The sequence below is a fragment of the Salvia splendens genome, chromosome 20, assembly GCF_004379255.2.
Source record: "Salvia splendens isolate huo1 chromosome 20, SspV2, whole genome shotgun sequence".
NCBI lineage: Eukaryota > Viridiplantae > Streptophyta > Magnoliopsida > Lamiales > Lamiaceae > Salvia > Salvia splendens.
This window is the reverse complement of record NC_056051.1, coordinates 4,897,083-4,918,146: the sequence shown is the minus strand read 5'-3', so window position 1 is coordinate 4,918,146 and position 21,064 is coordinate 4,897,083. Positions and strand designations below refer to the sequence as shown.

General features: G+C 36.4%; 1 protein-coding gene and 1 long non-coding RNA gene across 4 annotated transcripts in view; one reads left to right on the top strand and one right to left on the bottom strand.

Moving 5' to 3' along the window:
• Positions 1 to 780: 780 nt before the first annotated feature.
• Positions 781 to 21,064, top strand: part of LOC121782617 (probable LRR receptor-like serine/threonine-protein kinase At3g47570) — a 30,450-nt gene continuing 10,166 nt past the window's right edge. The window contains exons 1-7 of one of the 3 annotated variants that reach the window (XM_042180539.1): positions 781 to 1,061; positions 1,554 to 1,916; positions 2,345 to 2,554; positions 2,652 to 2,873; positions 2,995 to 3,138; positions 4,590 to 6,434; positions 6,540 to 7,059. In XM_042180539.1, the coding sequence (XP_042036473.1) occupies positions 1,556 to 1,916; positions 2,345 to 2,554; positions 2,652 to 2,873; positions 2,995 to 3,138; positions 4,590 to 6,434; positions 6,540 to 6,931 (3,174 nt within the window). In that variant the 5' untranslated portion in view covers positions 781 to 1,061; positions 1,554 to 1,555 and the 3' untranslated portion in view covers positions 6,932 to 7,059. Of the gene's footprint in view, positions 1,062 to 1,553; positions 1,917 to 2,344; positions 2,555 to 2,651; positions 2,874 to 2,994; positions 3,139 to 4,589; positions 6,435 to 6,539; positions 7,060 to 21,064 lie in introns of those variants that run through there. The other 2 variants (XM_042180540.1, XM_042180538.1) reach the window with 2 other exon arrangements.
• Positions 11,062 to 12,647, bottom strand: LOC121782619. Its single transcript, XR_006046439.1, has 2 exons — positions 11,450 to 12,647; positions 11,062 to 11,334 (listed from the first exon to the last, which is right to left on the bottom strand). It is a non-coding gene; the product is annotated as an uncharacterized LOC121782619 (long non-coding RNA).

Below are 21,064 nucleotides of genomic sequence, written 5' to 3'. Positions count from 1 at the left end.
AATAGTTCCTTGAACTGGATGTGTAGTTTTCTTGATGAGGTTGATGAATCAAAATCATCCCTATTAAATGATAATCATGATAAGGCCACTTGTGATAATGATGAGTTCACAGAGATGGAATGTCATTCTGTGAAGATAAGTGACGAGTCAGATTTGCAGGGGGATAGTTCACAGCAGATGTATTTGGACTCTGATGATGATTATGAAGATGATAGAGTAGATGGTGAAGGGAGGCGTTCCCACAACATCACTACTGCAGAGCTCCCGTGGTTAAAAGTCCTTGTGCAGCGTTTCATGGAGGACAAGCAGTTTGGGGGACGTAGGACTGATGCTGACGTCGGGAGTCGGTGCATGATCCGGAGCCTCCTCCAAGTCCCAGCCATCAAGGATGATTTTGTGAAGACGAAGGCGAGAGAGGATAGAGACGGCGTAGAAATGATGGTGATCTTGTTCCAAGTCGCATTCGATCCAGGAGGTGACGTTTCAATGCTTGTGTTATCGTCGACTTTGCTCGTGGGTCCGTGGTTCCCACCTTGAGGACAAGGTGGATTTTAACCGTGGGGGAGTTGTTACGATCCCCCTATATCTTAGGATTCCCCAAATATTTAGTTATCTTTTTATTATTCCCCATATCTTTTGATTCATAGTATATTTTCATATCTTGTTTTCTTGTTCCCTAAGCTAGTATTCTAGTATTATAAATAGGGCTAGGTTGTTATCTTTTTATTCATTGAATGAAGAATTATTTTGCCCACATTACTTGTGCAATACTCCTTATCAAACCTTGAAGACTGCCGACGGAGGAAGTTCTCCGCGCCAGCCACGAATTGAGCCGCCGACCCCAACGTTCGGGGCGCCGGATTGGTGTGTTGCGAGTGTAATCGCAGGATTTCTTCGTTAAGAGAATTGTGCTCTTAACAAAATTCCACCCAACATATGGAAATGCAGACATCTTCAAGAGCTGAAATTGTCTATCAATCATTTCAATGGAAAAATCCCAAGTGAAATTGGAAGTTTGAGTAGGCTTAAAGAGCTGTACTTGGGCTTGAATGATTTCAAAGGTAAACGCATCTCTATTTAACTACCTCTACATTTGATTTCTATATTACTATTCCATAATTTGAAATGGATAAATGATTTGAAAGCAATTATATTGTCTATTCTGTATACCACCTTCATCCTTAAAAAATAATCATATTTTTCCATTTTACCATTTTAGTATCTCTCTAGTCAAGTGAGTTTCATTTATTAATAATATTTTAATTATTTTTTTATAATTATCTTACTTTATCAATTTTACATTAAAATTAAATGAGTCCAATTATCAATTTTAGATGCATTTCCAACATACAAAGCAAAAACATCAATAGAAATGAAATTAGGCCATCAGACGACAAAATTGTCAATTTATTGTTTGTGCAAGTTTTATTTTACTTTTGTCAATTTATTGTTTGTGCAAATTAGGCCATCAGACGTCTATTCAAACTAAACTTACTCATAAGCATAATGGGACGATTGAGTTTCCTAATATCTTTCTACTTGTAAAAATGCAGGAATGATCCCTCAAGATATAGGGAATCTTTCACTGTTAGAGGTGTTAATTATCCCAGCCGCCTCTCTGACAGGAAATATTCCCTCTTCACTGTTCAACATATCTTCCTTGAAATACGTGTATCTCTATAACAACAGTTTGTCTGGAAATATCCCAAGTAATATGTGCGACAGCCTTCCAAATATTGAAGTGCTTAGTCTTTGGACCAACCAACTTTCTGGAGAAATTCCACCAAACATATGGAAATGCACACATCTTCAGGACTTGGAATTATCTGTTAATCATTTCAATGGAAAAATCCCAAGTGAAATTGGAAGTTTGAGTATGCTTAGAGACTTGTGGCTCGGCTATAATGATTTCAGAGGTATTATGCATATGCCTCTCTTTCTAACGATTTCTACATAGTTTCTATAAAAAATCATTCAACTAACAAATGAGACATGTGATCAGGCCATATTTCACTAGCTTATTACACTCCCATCTTGTTATAAAACTAAAATATATACAAGTGATCAGGCTCATACACTAAGTATTTCCTTCTTTTACTTTACATTTATTAAAACTTGTGTCAAGTCAACTATGAACTCCTTTTTCGGGACAAAGGCAGTAGTTCTTTTTTACAAAAGTGCTAGTCATTTTGTTACCAGCTAGTATGATTTACATGATGCATGGTTTTGAAAAAATAAATGATTATCTGATGAAACCAGGTTGTTGTATCAAACAAAGCTCATACCCAAACTGTTGTGTTAAAAGGCATCCTCTCATGTTATCTTCCTACTTCCAAAAATGCAGTGATCCCTGAAGAAATAGGAAATCTTTCACAACTCGAGACATTAAGTATCCCAGCCTCCTCTCTAACCGGAAATATTCCATCTTCAGTGTTGAACATATCTTCATTGAAATTCATCGACCTCTCTAACAACACTTTGTCTGGAAATATCCCAACTTTTCACCATCTTCCAAAGTTAGAGGAATTATATTTGTTTCATAACAACTTCGAAGGTACTTTTATAATTTGAAATATCCGATCCACACACCCTTCGTGGAAAAATAAAACTATTTAACACTTTGTTTCTTTAAAACTATTTGAAACTATTAGGTTGGCTGCCAAGTGATGTGTGCAGCAGCAATATGTCAAACATCAAAACACTTGAACTCTATGGGAATCAACTTCAAGGGCCAATTCCACCAAATATATGGAAATGCACACATCTTGAGATCTTGGCATTATCCGACAACAATCTCAGTGGTAACATCCCGTTCGAAATTGGGAACATGAGCATGCTTAAGGAGTTGTATTTGAGTGGGAACAACTTTCAAGGTATGCATATATATCGATTTTCATTTTTGATTTGTAGAAGTATTTATTTTGGATATTAAAAAATTGTATCTTATTCTTGCTAAGATCAATGGTAGACTTTCTTTAAATATCACAATTTCAGGAGGAATTCCAGCCGAAATAGGGAAACTTACACCACTAGAGGTAATAGACCTTGCAAACGCCTCTCTAACTGGAAATATCCCAACCTCCATATTCAACATATCTACTCTGACAAAACTGAGCTTGGGCTACAACAACTTATCTGGTAAATATTAACTTTCCTGAACACATGGATGCTCTCTCTATATGGTCACTGTGCTTTCATATATAGTTTAATTTGCAAAGTAAATTTCTGATTTGTTTCTTACAACAATGAATTCAAATAATTCAAATATCAGGCTCCCAAGTGATCTATGAGCAAGAGCAAAATGCTTTATACACTTGAGAACTAATTTGAAGGGCACATTCAACCAATATATAGTTATTTTACAACTATTTTTGCTGCACCCATCTGGTGAAATCGGAAATATGAGTATAATTTATACTTATTTTACAATAGAACAATGAATTATCCTCTTAACTATTATAATATATGTAAACAAAAATATTAACATGTATATCCCGAGTTGGTCAGAGACATGGTTCTTGTCCAATATGTCTCGAGTTCGATTCAGTTTTACTCATTTTTTATTCTCTGCAACTCTTTTGTTGTCTATGTCTTTTTATTTATGCAACTTTGTCATTCTTCATGCTATTTATTAAGCATAATGTGAATATTTTTGTTTCTTTTTACTTTTTACTTTTTTTGGAACATAATTTCTCTTCACTTGGTAACTGTTTTCTTCCATCATTATGCTAATAATAAAAAAATTAAAAAAATATTCTAGTACTCCCTCCGTTTTTTAAAAATAGCAACTATTTCCAGTTTAGTACGTTCTTTAAAATTAGCAACTTTCAACCTTTCTATTTTAGAAAATCTTTACACCCCTATACATCAATTTATTTTCCACTTACACTACAACAATTAACAACTTAAAGTGGGCCCCATAATCCACTAACATTAATTCCATTACTTTTTTCTCTCCATCTCTTCTACTTTACCAATTTTTTTTCTCCCTCTCTCTTACTTTACCAAATTGTGCATTAAAACCCTTGTCATTTCAAATGTCCCAATTTTTAAAAAAGAAAAGAGTATTTGTTATAATTTACATTTTAGTTGATGTTTTCTATGGTGATATTTAAAACATCATAAAAAATTCCATCTATTACACAGTATTGAAAATATTAGTTATTTCGAACTACCGATGTCACGAATATTTAAAAAATCCTATAAATATTAACGATAATTTGCGTCCCCATTTAAAAATTTCTGGCTTCGCCACTGTTTATAGGTATGTCATCAATTTTTTTTCCTTTTATCATACGATTTCTGCATATTGTTTAAAGAAAGTTCGATATTTATGTTTTTTATAGCAAGTTATATTTATATATACATTTAGCTTATAACAACTTTCTTTTAACCATTATTCACTTTTAACATTTTCTTTAGATAACATGCGAAATTACGAATACAACCCAAAAAGAGATTATTTTTTATCTGAAACCTAGAAAGTAGCTGCATTATTAAGTCTTCCATATTCAACCTTAAAGAAAGTAGCTGCATTGATAAGTCTTCCATGAATAAAATCTTTCACTCAATAAGTTTTCACTTTTCAGGTACTCTTTCTTCAGATATGGGGATTTCACTTCTCAATCTTGAATTACTTTATGTGGATTATAACAGACTCACTGGTCCAATTCCAAGCACCATCAACAATGCTTCTAAACTTATCGAGCTTTACATGGACAACAGCTTCTTCATTGGCTCCATACCAGACCTTGGTAATTTGAAACACCTTCAGGAGCTATTTCTCAATCAAAATCATTTGATCGGAGAGGAATCTTCAACTCAGGAGTTGACATTTCTCTCTTCTTTGACTAAATGTCGAAATTTGAAGTACTTGGTGGTATCAGACAATTCACTGAATGGTATCCTACCTGCTTCAATTGGGAACTTTTCCTCTTCTCTTCAAATGATTTTGCTACAAAACAGCCACATCGTGGGTGTCATTCCTTCTGAAATTGGAAATTTAAGTAGTTTGTTGTCTATAAATTTGGGAGGGAATCAGCTGCGTGGACCCATTCCACCTTTTATTGGGAATATGAAGAAACTCCAAAGATTGTATCTTTACGGGAATAAGTTGGAAGGGTCTATCCCTAACGACGTTTGCCGAATGAATAATTTGGGAGAGTTGATCCTTGATAGAAACATGCTTGTGGGTTCAATACCAAAGTGTTTAGGTGAAGTTCAATCCTTGAGAGAGATCTACTTAGGCTACAACCAATTGAATTCCACCATCCCTCCCAACTTCTGGAATCTTACCGACCTCGTGGAATTGAGTTTGTCCTCAAATCATTTGATTGGTCAATTGTCATCTCAACTTGGAAATTTGAAGTCAATCTCCTATCTAGACTTATCCTCTAATCAATTTTCAGGTAATATCCCCAGCTCAATTGGTGGTTGCGAGTCATTAGAATCTCTCTACTTATCGAATAATTTGTTGGACGGATCTATTCCCCAATCCTTAGCAAATGTTAGAAATTTGAAAGCATTGGATTTATCTTACAATAACCTTTCTGGATCTATACCCAAGTCATTAGAAGACCTTCGTTTTCTTGAGTATTTCAATGTTTCCAACAACAAATTGGTTGGGGAAATTCCAGATAGGGGTTGTTTTGGTAACTTGAGTGATCAATCTTTTTCTAACAACCTTGCCCTTTGTGGTCCAATAAGACTTAAAGTTCCACCATGCACAAAAAATCATCATAGATCAAAAAGCTTGTTGAAATTTATAGTGCCTTCTGTGATTTTAGCTGTGACTATGGTGATTGTCGTCCTTGTGTTTATAAATAAATTTAAACCGAGGAAATCAACACTACTTCCCACTGCTATTTTACCGGTGACGGAATATAGAAGAGTTTCTTACATAGAACTAGAGCGGGGAACCAATGGTTTTAGTGAGAGCAACCTTCTTGGAAAAGGAAGTTTCGGTTCAGTATTTGAAGCAACACTTTCTGATGGGTTGAAAGTTGCAGTAAAAGTTTTCAACATGCAATTAAAAGGAGCAGAAATGAGCTTTAATACTGAAACTGAGATACTTGGGAGCATTCGACACAGAAATATAGTTCGTGTTATTGGATGTTGCAGTAGCCCAGAGTTTAAAGCTTTGGTTCTCACATATATGCCGAATGGGAACTTGGATAAATGGTTATATTCCAACATGCTTTGTCTAGTTCTTATCCAGAGACTGAAGATAGCAATAGACGTTGCGGCCGCCTTGGACTATCTTCACCATGGCCACTCATTCCCAGTTGTCCATCGTGATATAAAGCCAAGCAATGTTTTGCTCGATGAAGACATGGTAGCTCATCTTGGTGATTTTGGTATTGGCAAACTTTTTGACGATGGAGAAGTTGTCGTTCAAACACAAACATTGGCGACTATCGGCTATGCAGCACCAGGTGAGGCATAATTCTAAACTTTTCATCTTCAATGATATTATAGTTTTTTCTTTATAAAAATAGCAATGTTTAATCGAATGCTTATCATGCATGTTGCAAGGATAGAGTTGGGAATGGAAGGGAAAGTGTCCACACATGGAGATGTGTACAGTTTTGGGATAATGTTGCTCGAGATGTTTACAGGGAAGAAGCCAACAGATGATATGTTTGATGGGGAAATGAGGTTGAAAGAGTGGGTAAGTGAATCAATACAAGAAAACTCAGTTCCTATTGCACCCGCTATGCTATCTAGCGAAGATCAGGATTTCTGTGCAAAGGAGCAATGCGTGTTGTCAATTTATGAGTTGGCAATGAAATGTTTAGCCACTACACCTCATGAGAGAATCAACATGATTGAAGCAGCGAACACTCTCCAAAGGATCTATGCAACAATGGTAACAGAAAGACGTCATCCACGATATGCATTTTCTATTGGTATTCCCAATAATGGGTTATAATGCTTGTGGCATAGCTATTGTACTATGTAAACAGTTTATGTTGTGAAGTTGGAATTTGTTAGCATGTTATATAGTAAGAGTGGGATTGTGGAGTGAATTTTAGTTCTAGATTTATCAGTGTCAACAAGCAGGGCGACATAGAAGTCAAACCAAAATTCAAAAATAATACTCCCTCTCTTCCATTAGAATATGTTGGGAAATAAACACAGGCAATCACGAATATGAAAGAGAATGAACACAAGAAATTTTTTTCCCAGTTCGATACAATATGAATCTACGTCTGGGGGCGATGCCAAGCCAGAGATTTCACTATATAATTTCAGAATAATTTAACAATGAGGGAGCACATCTATTTATAAGCAACTAGAGAGCCCTAATTCTAGTCAAACTAGGAAACATATATCACAAGGAAAAAATACTTCAAGTAAACAAATCCTAAACATGGTAGGAGATAAATTAGGCTCCATAATTAACAATCTCCCACTTGGAGACTAACAACTCCTAAACAACCATTTCCTTGTGATCTCATCCCTTCATCCGCTTAGCATCGCCTAACCTTCTCATCAAATTCCAAGGCCAATTGAAGCTATGCATAGCTTCAATTTCTCTAAGGTCACCACCTTAGTAAACACGTCTGCAGGATTCTCACTTCCAAGTATCTTCACAAGCTGCAGGATTTTTATCTCTACTAGGTGTCGGATGTAATGATAGTTCAACTCCACATGCTTTGTCCTAGAATGAAACGCTGGATTCTTCGCCAAGAAAGTAGCACTCTGACTATCACTGTAGAGTATGCTATTCTTGTTCTCCTTCCCAAGTTCATCTAAGAAACTCTGCAACCACACCATCTCCTTGCTTGCCTCTGTCGCAGCTACATATTCAGCCTCCATAGTAGACAAAGCAACTGTCTTTTGCAACTTAGAAGTCCACGAAATAGCAGTACCACCATAAGTAAATACATACCCAGTTGTGTTTCTTCTCCCATCAAGATCATTGGACCCCAAGTCTGCATCCACATAACCTGTCAGCTCGACATTCTTGCCATTGAAACATAACACTTTCTGTAGTACCTCTCAAGTATCAAAGGATCCATTTAACTGCTTTCCAGTGTTTCTTGCCCGGATCACCCATGAACCGGCTCACTACTCCCACTGCTTGTGCAATATCAGGCCTCGTACACACCATTGCATACATAATACTGCCAATTGCTGAAGCATAAGGAATTTCGTCATTTCAGCACGTTCTTCTTTTGTACTGGGCGACTCCTTCTTTGACAGCTTAAAGTGACTGCCTAAAGGCACACTTACTGGCTTCGAATTATCCATGTTGAATCTTTCCAAAACTTTACCAATGTAAGCATCTTTCGAAAGATACAATTTTACTGACGCCTTGTCATGCTTGATTCTCATGCCCAAAATTTGATTAGCCTCTCCAAGATCTTTCATGGAGAGTCGTTCAGACAATTGCCTTTTCAACTTATCCATCTCCTTTTGATCACCTCCTGCGATCAACATATCATCAACATATAATAACAGGATAAGATAGCTCTTGCCAAACCTCTTGTAGTAATAACAATGGTTATCGTAACATCTTTTATAGCCAATCTCCATCATGAATCTATCAAACTTCTTGTACCACTGCTTTGGAGCTGGCTTTAAACTATACAAGCTCTTCTTCAACTTGCACACAAGGTTTTCCATTCCTTTTACTACGAATCCTTCATGCTGTGTCATGTACAACTCATCCTCCAAATCACCATGAAGGAATGCCGTCTTTACATCCATCTGATGTAACAATAGATTTTCTGCAACTACCATACTCAACACTAAACGAATAGTAGTTAGTTTCACAACAGGAGTGAACACATCTGTATAATCGATACCGTATCGTTGCTCAAATCCCTTGACAACCAACCTAGCCTTGTAGCGCTTGCTACCATCAGCTTCACCTTTGATTCGATAGACCCAATTGCAATGCAATGCCTTTTTCCCTTTAGGAAGTTCCACAAGCTCCCATGTGCCATTCAGGAGAAGAGAGGCAAACTCGTCATCCATGGCAATTTTCCACCTTCGTTTATTAGGGCATTCTCCTGCCTCTGCATAATACTCAGGCTCACCACCATCAGTAAGTAACAAATAGAAATTAGAGGGCGAGTACCAATCAGGTGCAAGTCGCTCTCTAGTCGATTTAGGCAGCGGAATAGTCGGTGGTGGAGTGCTTGGTTCTTCTTCAAGCACCTCTTTAGCATTCTGACTCTCCTTGCTCCCACTCGCGTTTGAGATGTTGACAAACACAGGTTTTGCATGTTTTTAAGGACTAGATTTGACTTGTTTTAAATCTCCATCATAGAAATTATGTTCTTAAATTGCATATATTATACATTTGGTATTTTTGACGCGTTTGTTGATAAATGATAGAAAAAAATAGAAAAAGGTGAAAAAAAGCCAAAGTGCAGCAGCCTCAGTTCGAGTCTGCCAGCGATTTTGAAGTCAAATCAGTGATTACTACATGCCATTCTCTTCGTCTTCGAAAGAGCTTCGCGTGGATATCTTGCATGTCTCAATCGGAGTTCTGTGGAGAAATTTATGACAATTCTACGAACGTTGCGCATTGCAGTCAAAGCTGGCGGGAATTTAGGCGGAAATTCACGGAAGGAAAAAAATTATTATATTGTGAAGCCAAATCTCTCCTATTTCTTGTAGGGCACGAAATATATCAAAAATAAACCTTTTTTCCAGCCTATAAATACCTCTGAACCTAATTCATAATCTTCATCTCAGAGCCTCCAATCCTTCTCCCTCTCTACACTTCTTCCATTCCATATTCCACCCTTAAATTGATCCATCTTCCATTGGAGCGGAGTTCTGCAGATCCAGGCAAGAGAAGACTGGAGATTGAAGATTCAACCTTGGGTTTTATCAATTTCTTTCATGTCTCGTACTTTAATTGTAGTTTTTACTTGTCTATGAGTAGAACATCTTTTGTAGAATTTTTGGTAAAGATATTCGATTGATTTTCCTTGTTAGCTCTTGCAGTTATTTGATTTATCTGGTGCTTTCTATGTTCAATTGATTAGCTACCTCTTGAATATATGTTAGAGTTGATTAGAGTACTCGGGAGACGAAATAATTGACTTGGAAAAATGGATAATTCACACATTAATTCAATAGAACTCGGGAGAGTTGAGGTTTTGAGTGAGGTCTTTGATCTTATATGCTTTTAGGAGTTAGGGTTTTAAGGGTTAGAAGGGGACTTCAATCCTATCACCTAATCTACAGGCTTCTCACCTCGGGAGGGGGTTTAATCTATAATTGTGATCGACTTAATAGCTCTGGAGACCGTAATTCAAGAAAGTCGATTCTGTTTTGGATCCTAATATTCTACATTCATATGTCTGTTTTGTATCATTGTTTATATGCTTTTTTTTTATTTGTTTATTTATTTTTCAGTCTAGTTTAATAAAATCAATCCAAAAATACTATGTGCCTCTAGATAGTATATGACGCTTAGTATATGATAGCCAGTTGCAATCTTATTCCCTGTGTTCGATATCCCGGTACTGACCTTTAGCTATACTAGTTCTACCCTGTAAACTTGCAGGTATTTTTAGTGCTAATAAATAGTGCATCGGATGTCTTGCTCGACCACTTGTGGCTCAAAACTGTTGGGACTCGACGCCTCCAATCTATCCTTGTACAATACCTGTTCATTGAAAATGACATCTCTACTGCGAATAACCTTACGGTTCTGCTCATCCCAGATTCTATAACCGAACTCATCGCCTCCATAACCAATGAACGTACACTTAATAGATTTAGCATCCAACTTACTTCTCTCAACGGAACTAACATGAGCATAAGCAACACAACCAAAGATGCGTAGGAAAGATAGATTTACCTCTTTTCCTGTCCAAACCTCCTCGGGTATCCGAAACTCCAAGGGAACTGATGGACCTCAATTAATTAGGAATGCAACTGTGTTGACTGCATCTGCTCAAAAACTCTTTGGCAATCCACTTTTCAACCTCATGCATCCTGCTCGTTCATTCAACGCTCTGTTTGTAATAGCCGAGACGTAATTATCTCGAGATTTTTCGAAAAATAGTAAATATTGGAATTTTCTTTGTACAATTGATGAAGGAGTGATTTTATTTCTTGAATAAGAATTTTAAGTACAAATTTCAAATTTAATACAAAGCTAATGAAATTGCTAATTACAGAAATCCCGAACTAATTTACAACTCTTGACGACAAAGATAAAAGTCGAACTACGTTATTACAATATGAAAATGAAAGGAGGAAAACTAGAGTTGGGCCTCTCCGGCACGGACCGCGGCCCCATCACGACGGCCTGTTGGGCCGAGTCGACGAGACAAAAGCCGAGAAGGAGTCAGCCTCTTGTCCCTGCCAGAAACAACAAGATAAACAAGAAGATGCATAAGACACTAAAGTGGCTAGTTGGCAAAATAAGTAAGGATAAGGAACAAGCCTACTTTAAGCATTGGAGACCAAAACTTACCAAAAAAAAGAAGGAAAAGCAAGAGGCTGCAATGTCTCCTGCACTCCACGGCTCACAGCAGCCCCAACCATGGACCTTTCGACCGTGCAAAGCCTGCTCCGTGTAGAGCAGCAGCTCTGCGGTTGTCACGTAACAACCCTACAATCCTTGTTGTTGCACCTGCTTTTCACCACACAAAGTTCAGGTTAAGGGATGCAGCTTCAAGGGAAAAAGGGAGTTCTGCAAGAAGGAAACAAAATGGTATAACAACCACATTTAATCCCACGAGTACACCCCTGCATGATTGCAGAGAAAACAGCCAAAACACAACCAAGCAAGGACTCCCTCGCTGCACAACACATCAGCCTTAACAGGCTTTCAGTTAGACAAATGGGCATAAATAATCCCAGCTTCACTCTCCCTCAACACCACAAGCAATACCACACCACAACACCACTACTCAATAGCAGAGGAGCAAGCTAAAGGGAGGGAGAGCCGAAGCAGAGACAAGAACCGAAACACTGCAGTAGAGGTAAACTCCACAACACCCTTTATGCATCACGTTTAGGCGAACACAGTAGATAGCCAAGTTTAGGAATTTAGGGACAGAAGCTCAAGGACATAGGAAACTAAATTTTTCCACGAAGCCTTAGCATACACACTGCTGTAATCGAGCTCAATCACCAAAAATCCCAATACCACATAGCTACTGCCTTCAAGTAGAACATCACAAATCTGAATAAATAAAAGGGGAAGGGGAGTGAGACTTAGCTTGACCGTGGGGAGCCGACGACGACGCGGGAGCAGAGGCACGAGGTAGCAGTGGCGTGTCTCGGAGCTTGCCCGATTTCGGCAGTAACCGAGGCGGCGCGAGGCAGCTACGGGCCGCGGCTGAGAAAGAGAAGGAGGCGACGCCTCCTCTCCACCGCCGACTTCGCCGGAAGGGGGAAACACTCGCCGGAGGGCGTTCGGTGGAGGGAGCAAGCGCGAGCTCCGGTTCGTGTTGTGGCTACTTCGCGACGGAGACAACAGCCTGGAGTAGGCGACGGCGGACACCTCCGGGAGACGCGATGAGAGCGGCGGCTCCATGAATTCGTCGATGGCGGAGAGAACTAGGGTTCCCGTTTCCAGCTTCTTCTTCCTTGTTTGTGAATTAAGGATTTCTTTTGGAGAATTTTGGGGGAAGAAGAAGAAGGAGATTAGGGATTAGAATTGAGAATGAAATGAGAAAGGGGAAGGGGGTGGGGGCCGACGGATGGAAAGGAGTACCTCTCCTTGGGCCATTTCCACTATTCCTCTTATTGGGCTTCTAATTAATTAATTGGAAATGGGCCTCCTCTTTAGTTTTAGTTTGGGCTTGATTGTTTAATAGAAAAGAAGATAAGGAAAATGCATTTTGGGCCGAGATTAAATGAGCGGGCCGAAAGTTAAGGCTGGGCCAGAATAATTAGTTCCAACCGAGCCCGAGAATTTAATTACTTGGACCCGGATTCTTTTGTTGAAATCTTTAGTTAATTCCAAGAATTTATGGTATTAAATTCCTAAGCTACGGAAGAAAAAGAAAAGAATGTTCGCCGTGATAAAATAAAAGCCAATAAATAATTAAGCGAACTCTTAGCCCGGAAAGTATTTTAAGATATTTAAATTAATGCGGGAAATAGTTTTCGGCCAGTTTCCGAATAAATTAAATCGCAGATTTAATTAAGAATTAAGATTTCCTAATTTTAGAAGAAAGGAAATAAAATAATAAAGGAGCACGCTTAGGCATGCATTCATGCAAAATCAGTAAATTTTTAAGCCTAATTCAAATATACGAATTTTTGTAAAGGAACGTCGTCGCTCGACGCATAATCTCAGAACAGGGAAGCACCTATTTTTGCAAGAGTTAAGCAATTGAGGTGTGGGCTTCTTTCCTTTTTAATTATAGAACTTTATGAGAAGAAGCATGAATATTTGAACGAGTTGTCATGCCATATTTTGTTTTATGATTGCCATTCATGTTAAATCGAATTCGGGTCCCAGTAGGTCAGTAAATCCTACTCGGACTAGTGTACACATAGGGACCGTGAGCTAGCGCTAGGTTGGCCGGTCCGTGGGTCGTGAGCTAGCGCCAGGTTGGCCGGCCCAGTGATCGTGGAATGTGGCCACATTCCCGATTCACACAGCTTGATATGGTATATCATCAGAAAGTTAAAAGACTGCAGTCTATTTCAGAAAGAAATAACAGATTTTAGTGACCGGGACTTATTTTCAGAAAAACCCCGCGTTCACTCAGTTTGGCTGACGACTAAAAGAAAACAGTTTTCGGCATAAGCCACTGAGTATATAAAATACTCAGCCCTGCATATTGTTTTCCTTAATGTGCAGATTGATCGATCGAGGCAGAGGAGGTGTTGGGACAGAAGACCAAATAAGTAGGAAGGTAGCGGGTGTAGTGTGTCTTCATACATACTACATCTGTCTTGGTACTCTTCCGTTGCGCAAATTCAGAACATTCATTTAACAAAGACAATTTCTCATAACTACTCTGATTCAGCATGATTTGTACCCTCAACACACTTCAGACAATGTTTCTTTTGATTTAAGCATCTTATGATGAGTTGAGACAGTTTCAGTATGTTTTAGTCGCGGTAAAGCTACACTTTCTTTGACTAGGGAGATGTGGTCGTGACACTGTTCATGCGCTCTGCGATTTCATTCTACTGTGGAGTTCATTTCACAGTTTTATCCATGCGGATTCCATTCTCGGCGCAGAACTCCTTGAACTTTGCAAGTTCATATTCTCTTCCATTATCGGATCTTAGACACTTCACCTTCAGCCTGGTTTCAGTTTTAACAAGGGCTTTCCACTTCCTAAAAGCTTCAAACGTATCGGATTTACTCTTCAGAAAATAAACCCATAGCTTTCGAGTAGAGTCGTCGATGAAAGTCACATAATATTCAGAGCCTCCTAGGGACTTCACAGGTGCTGGTCCCCATAGATCAGTGTGGACCATCTCCAACTTCTGTGTCTTCAATTTTCTGCCTCCTCTTGAGAAACTCACCCTTTTCTGTTTCCCAAACACACAATCCTCGCACAGGCCAACTTCAACAGTTTTCAGGCCAGACAGTAAACCTCTTGAGCACATTATCATCATCCCTTTCTCGTTCATGTGGCCACAAATCTGCATTATTTGCCTCACTTGCAATATCAATGCTTGCTTCTTCATTCATGGATATATCATAGCTATTTATAAGTGTACAATTCATGAGGAAGCTTCACTTACTCAAGTGGTTGGTGGTGTAATTGTAAATAAAAAAGGAAACTTCATATGCATAGGGTTGGTTGAGACTTGAGGCGGCTTAGCCATCATCTATCTTCCTCGTGTTCCTAACATATTGCCAAAGTGTAATACTCTATATGTCTCCTACAAACAAAGGTTAAAATAGAAATGATATATGTATTGGCTCCATCATATGCTCAACCACCAATTAGTATTTTTAATATCAAGGTAAAACACAAACCTGTTTCTATTTTCAAACCTCGAAATAGAATACAATAATTCATTCTTTTCTATTATTATTTCCATGCATTATTAAGGTTGATATTCAATCTTAATTTCCCCACCACATATAAGTCGATGATATTATCCGAGCATAAGGATCCAATTATACATACAATATATATTCAAAAAATTATTTCATCCTTCGAAGAAGAATAGTCCGCTGCGCGTTGAGGAAGACTCAAACATCGATTTCACATAAATAATACTCCTACTTAAATAGTACTCTCTTTGTCCCATTGCATCTAGTCGCTTTCTTTTTTGGATTCTTTCCCTAGAGTCGAATCATTTTTTTTTGGCAGAAAGCAATATATCTCATCTCTTTTGCTTTATCTCAAAATTCAGAAAAACTCAACCTTCATCTGGAATTTTCGACATCTACCCCCAACTCCCTATGTATTAATTAAAAGATTATTAGAAATGGGTCACTCGCCCTTAAAAGGGCGTATAAGGGGGAGCTTTATCCATACTTATATAGAGGAGCTAGGATCATCACCAAGTCGATGTGGGACAAGATTTAAGAGTTTTAACAAAGACTAGCGTCGTGCCAATTGAATTATACTGGGACCATATCAATATTATATTAGGTTGCATTTATATATTTTTTCTACTTCATATATTATATGTAAGATCTTCTAAATAAGTTTATCTTCATTTTTGAGAATGTAATTGACACCACATACAATAGCTTTCTTGTATATTTGCTTGCATTAGTATAACATAAATATAAGGGTGACAAATTGAGTTGACAAAGACGACGACTCGTATTGCCGTTGATCACATAAATACAATGTATAGACATCATGACAGTCTGGAAATTGTTTACATTTGTTTCTTAAAATTTGGGTGTTAATGTTTGCAAAATTGGTCATATCTACTCACCACAAATAATTTTCATAAGGTTTTGTCATTATGTTCATTTTTATAATATTAGGAAAAGTTCGAACAAAGATATATAGGAATTCTTTCAATTGTGTGCATTAATGTAACTTTTATCAGTACTTACTTTATGTTATCTTATACTAACAAAAGTTTGAAATGAACTTTTTTATTTCTGACTTGGATAAAAATTTAATTTAATACTGGCAGTGGTAATTAATACGATTTTCATCATTCGTGTGTCCATAAAAAATAGATATATTTTTTCATTTATGGAATCTCTCTCTCAAGTTCGCGTTAAAATCTGTTCTATCTAAAAGTGAGATTATTTTTATGGATCGTTCCGATAACTTTCACTCTACTGCGATATTACTAAGAAATTTATAGATGGTATACAATCTACAATGGAATATTTGCAAATTTAGATATTCTTATGTTTTGTGTGATTTTTGCTGGAATTGAGGACTTGTTTTGTGCTTGTTTAGTCATGGATGTAGCATAGCTATTATATAGAGTATAATTAATAAGGAAGCTTCACTTACGTAATTGGTTGGTGGTGTTAAAAACTAAAGGAATCTTCAAATGCATAGCTAGTCATCATCAATCTTGTTCGTGTGTTCCTTACCTATTGCCAAATTGTAATACTATAATTATAGTGCCAGGATTCGTCAATGCACATTCGAATTCAATATAAGATGATATCATGAATCTTTCATAAATAAATCTCCTAATACTATAAATCTTTCATAAATATAATTGTAACACTATAATTATAGTGCAAGGGTTTAGCTGTGTATATTCATACCATTGGTTTAATTATGAATCTGTCATAAATAAATCTCCTATATATATGTAGTTATAACTCAACTAGTGGAAGCCCTTAGTTAAATATTTATGTCACATGCTTCATCAAGTTGCACGGCCAAGTTGAAGTAGTGTACGTGAGGTAGGCAAGTTGATCTCGAATCTCGATTTACTCATTGGGCCAAGTCTTGATTTAGTCAACAGCATACGAGTCAACCAACAAGAAATAAAACAATCTCACCAATTGAAATCGTTTTCTTTAGGGAATCTTGCGGCATCAATTTATTATTAATGGTACTACCACAGTAATAAAGTTATTATATTTTTTTTACTCAGTTTAAAAAACTAATACTAATTAATAGTTAAAGCAAAAGAGTAAATTAAGAGAGAATATTTATTTTCTCTTACTTTACTTTCTATCCACTTTAACTATTTAATTTATTATATTATTTTTCCAAAATGAATACAGAAAATGAAATGATTCTACCATTATTGAACGAATAGAGTACTATATAGTCCTATGAATTCAAAAGGAAATAAAAAGAAACTATTTTAAATTATAAATAAATTTGCATTAAAATTACGCATCGATTCGGATTAAAATTCGGATTTATGAAAAATTAAAACCGGTAACCGGTAAGCAGGCCTAATGAAATATCTTGACCCCATTGGTGTGAAATGTTGGTTCTTTCAGTGAATGAGTTACAAACTTTTGATTTAATTAAAAATAAATATATCTCTTATTCTTACCCAATTTTTATTGTATCTTTGAATAATCCGTAAAGCTAATCTGATTTCGAACCTAAAATACTAAAATCACAATCCTATACTGAAATTGAATCTTAATATCCAATACAAACAAGAAATTCACAATAATTTCCACAATTTGCCCCAATTTTCCAATACAAAATCATGTGATATTCTTCTACCATATCAGTTATTGATGCTATTTAGTAGTAGTACTCCATGTCAAGCTAATAAAACAGATATTTCACCTTTTTCCATATTATTCCCCAAATTATTCATTTCTTTTTTTTTCCTTTTCAGAAGACTCTATTTTTTATATAGCAATGGAGAATTCTATCTTTTAATTTGCTCTTTCAATCGTGTTATGAAATACTCCCTCCATACACTACAAATAATATTGTTACTTGAGGCTGAATAATTAGAAGAGAGAGAACAAAAATAGAATAGAACATTGTTGTAACATCCTGATTTCTTTTTTTAGTTATTTTCAAAAGAATGCCAAACATTTAGCTGAATGTTATCAAAGAAGTCAAGTTCGTTTCGTGTTTTAAATAGTCGAATAAAAGTATCCGAAATAGCAAATGATGTGAATTCCTCAAAGGAAGGATATGTGCAAATGGAATGTTGTACAAGGCATGAGTCTAAACTAAAGTAATGAAATCTAAGAAATTAAGTGTGTATATATTTGGGCCTAGAAAATAAATAAAGTGAATTAAGACACTCTTCAGCCCAACTCATGTTTATGAAGTCCACTTGGAGAAGCCTAATAAGCCCAAGAGTAAATTCTTGAATCAGAGAAGGGATTTGTATGACTAAGTCAAATAAATGATCTTTTGGGCTCCAAATTCAAAGTTGAGCCATTTATGATATGTTAACATTTGTTTAATGAAACACAACCAATCCATTGTCTTGCATTTCACATTTGCAAACACGTCCACAACTGGACAATCCATATAGGTGGACTATGCGGACATCTTCCACGAGAAGCACACCATTTTATAAAATCCTTAGAGCATCCACAGTGGTGTGGATGTCCCGGCGAACAACCCCACGGACTTCCCAAAAACACCTTTTGCCACGTCATAAGGACATCCTACTGCACTGCCACATCATAAGGACATCCCACTGCACAGTGTCGGAAAGTGGCGGACGAAGAAATATTTTTTGGGAGGGGTTGTCTAGTATATTTTTTTAGTTAATACCACTTTCGTCCCACAAGAATATGTACTCTTTCCTTTTTAACTCATACCATAAGAATATACATTTTCTAATTTTGGAAACACTTTTCTCTCTAATGGGGTGAGATCGATTCTCCACTATCAATACTTTAATTATTTTTTCTTTCTATATCTCTCTTGCTTTACTAATTTTGCATTAAAACCCATACCGAATCCGAATTGCATATTCTTTAAGGACAAATGGAGTATATACTTCTTTCGTCATTTAGAAATAGAGATTTCTGCAGCGCCACGAGTTTTATAGTGAAATTGATATAGCATGAAACATAAATTGCTAAACTAGTTGAAATAGTATTAATTGTAGTGGATGGAATCCACGTCCCCTGGTGACTGGGGGACTCCTTGCCTACTCCCACCCCGCAGCAGCAGGCGAGCTCTGCATCATCCCGGGCATTTGTCCCATCATCCCGGGCATTTGGGGCATCATTCTGGCACTCATCCCGAGCATTAGAAGCCTACAACTAGATGTGATATTAAATTAATTAATTCACACCATACTCGTGCTGCCAGGTGGCACGAGATAACAACTCTATATCAAAGGGGTTTTTTTTATTTTTTTGTGCGAGGCTAGACAATATGATTGCTACGTTGATCAATGCTCCGCATTTATTTGGGCAAAACCATTTATAGTTGGGCTGGGCTTGGCTAACAAGATCTCAAGTTCTAATTCAGCCCACACTAGAAAGGCCAAGACTTGTATTCTACTCATATAAATCAATGCTGATTTTGACTACCATCGATCATACTGAGTGACTTAATTCACAGTACATATAAATGCAATAATTTTGATGAAATGATGAAGCTTGCACTTGTCGTTAATATCATTATGAAATTAATTCACAGTACATATAAATGCAATAATATTGAACTATTTGATAGATTTATATTCATGCATGTTATGACATAAAAACAATTGTCGAAAGACTTGAGTTGACGACGACTCGTCTCATTTGCCCTGTTGATCACATAATGTCATATGTAGACAGAAATTGTTTTTCCAAAATTTACATTTAAATTTCTTCTAACTATCCTAAATCAAGATGTATAGATATAGTGACACTGACACAGAAGTATTGTTCGTATAATTGTAATAGAAAATATTGTAATGGCTAGAAAAACTTTAGATGAATTTTGTAGCTATAAGCAATCAGGGTTTATTAGACGTTAATGCATATATATCAAAATGTTCATATAATCATATGGATCTTTGATTCAGTCAATACCTTAAATTTACATGTGCATTCATCATAAATCTTCAATCATCCAAATATCAAATGGTTCTCATATTTTCTAAGACCCACTGACGATTCACAGATCGATGCTATGATGTATAACCGAACTCCACATTAATACGATATTATTTGATTTGGACAAAACCTCAACGGTTTTATTTTTTTTTGCACTCCAAAAGAAGTTATACTAATGAAATTGGGATAATGGATATATATTCCTTATATAGAACTAATGAATAATGATCATCTAGTCAAATGGTAAGAAAATTAGTTTTTCAAAATCTCAAACTCAATATTTATAAAAGTTAACCTCCATATATCGATTAGAAGATAAGTGTTCTACCAACTTAATTATACTGACATTTTTATATTATTCCATTTTTATTTATAAAAATCTTCTAATTAGCTATCCAAACTTTTCTCGTAAATACAAAATTATCTTCCATCTATTAACAGGTCGAGTTGACGACGACGAACATTGCTTAGTCAATCATTGTATCTTCATATTTGTGAATTTAATTGAAACCACATACAAAATCTTCATATCTCGAAATATGAATTTAATTGAAACCACATACAAAATCTTCATATCTCGTATACTCCATTTGTTTGCATTATTATAAACAAAAAATAAAAGTGTGGCAAGTTGAGTTGACACGACGACCATCGCTTGCCCCCATTGAATACTCAACACATATATAGGCATAAATTTCCACATTACAAGTATCCTTCCCATCATCATAAATTTCCACATTACAGAAAGTGACATACAACTAACAAGTATCCTTCTCATCCTCATATATACGTTTACAAGAATCCCATTAATAAATTCCACATGCATATTTTGACTTTTATATATTTCATCGACGAAGACTCAAATAAATTGAATCCTAACAAATCAAATGGAATAAAATAAATATCAACCAAAAATTTTAAAATTCATACTCCTTTTATATCAAATGATAACTATAAAGAGTATGTTATAAAGAACACCGTCTACCAAATGAAACTAAACAGAAAAGTAATGGAGAATTTTATTTTGTCATTTGCCGTTTCAGTCTTGTTATTACATAGCTTTGCCCTCTCCTTGAATTCTATCACCACTGATAAGCACGCACTTATTTCCTTCAAAAACTCCATCACTTCCGACCCTTATGCTATCTTGAGCACCAATTGGTCTCAAAACACATCAGT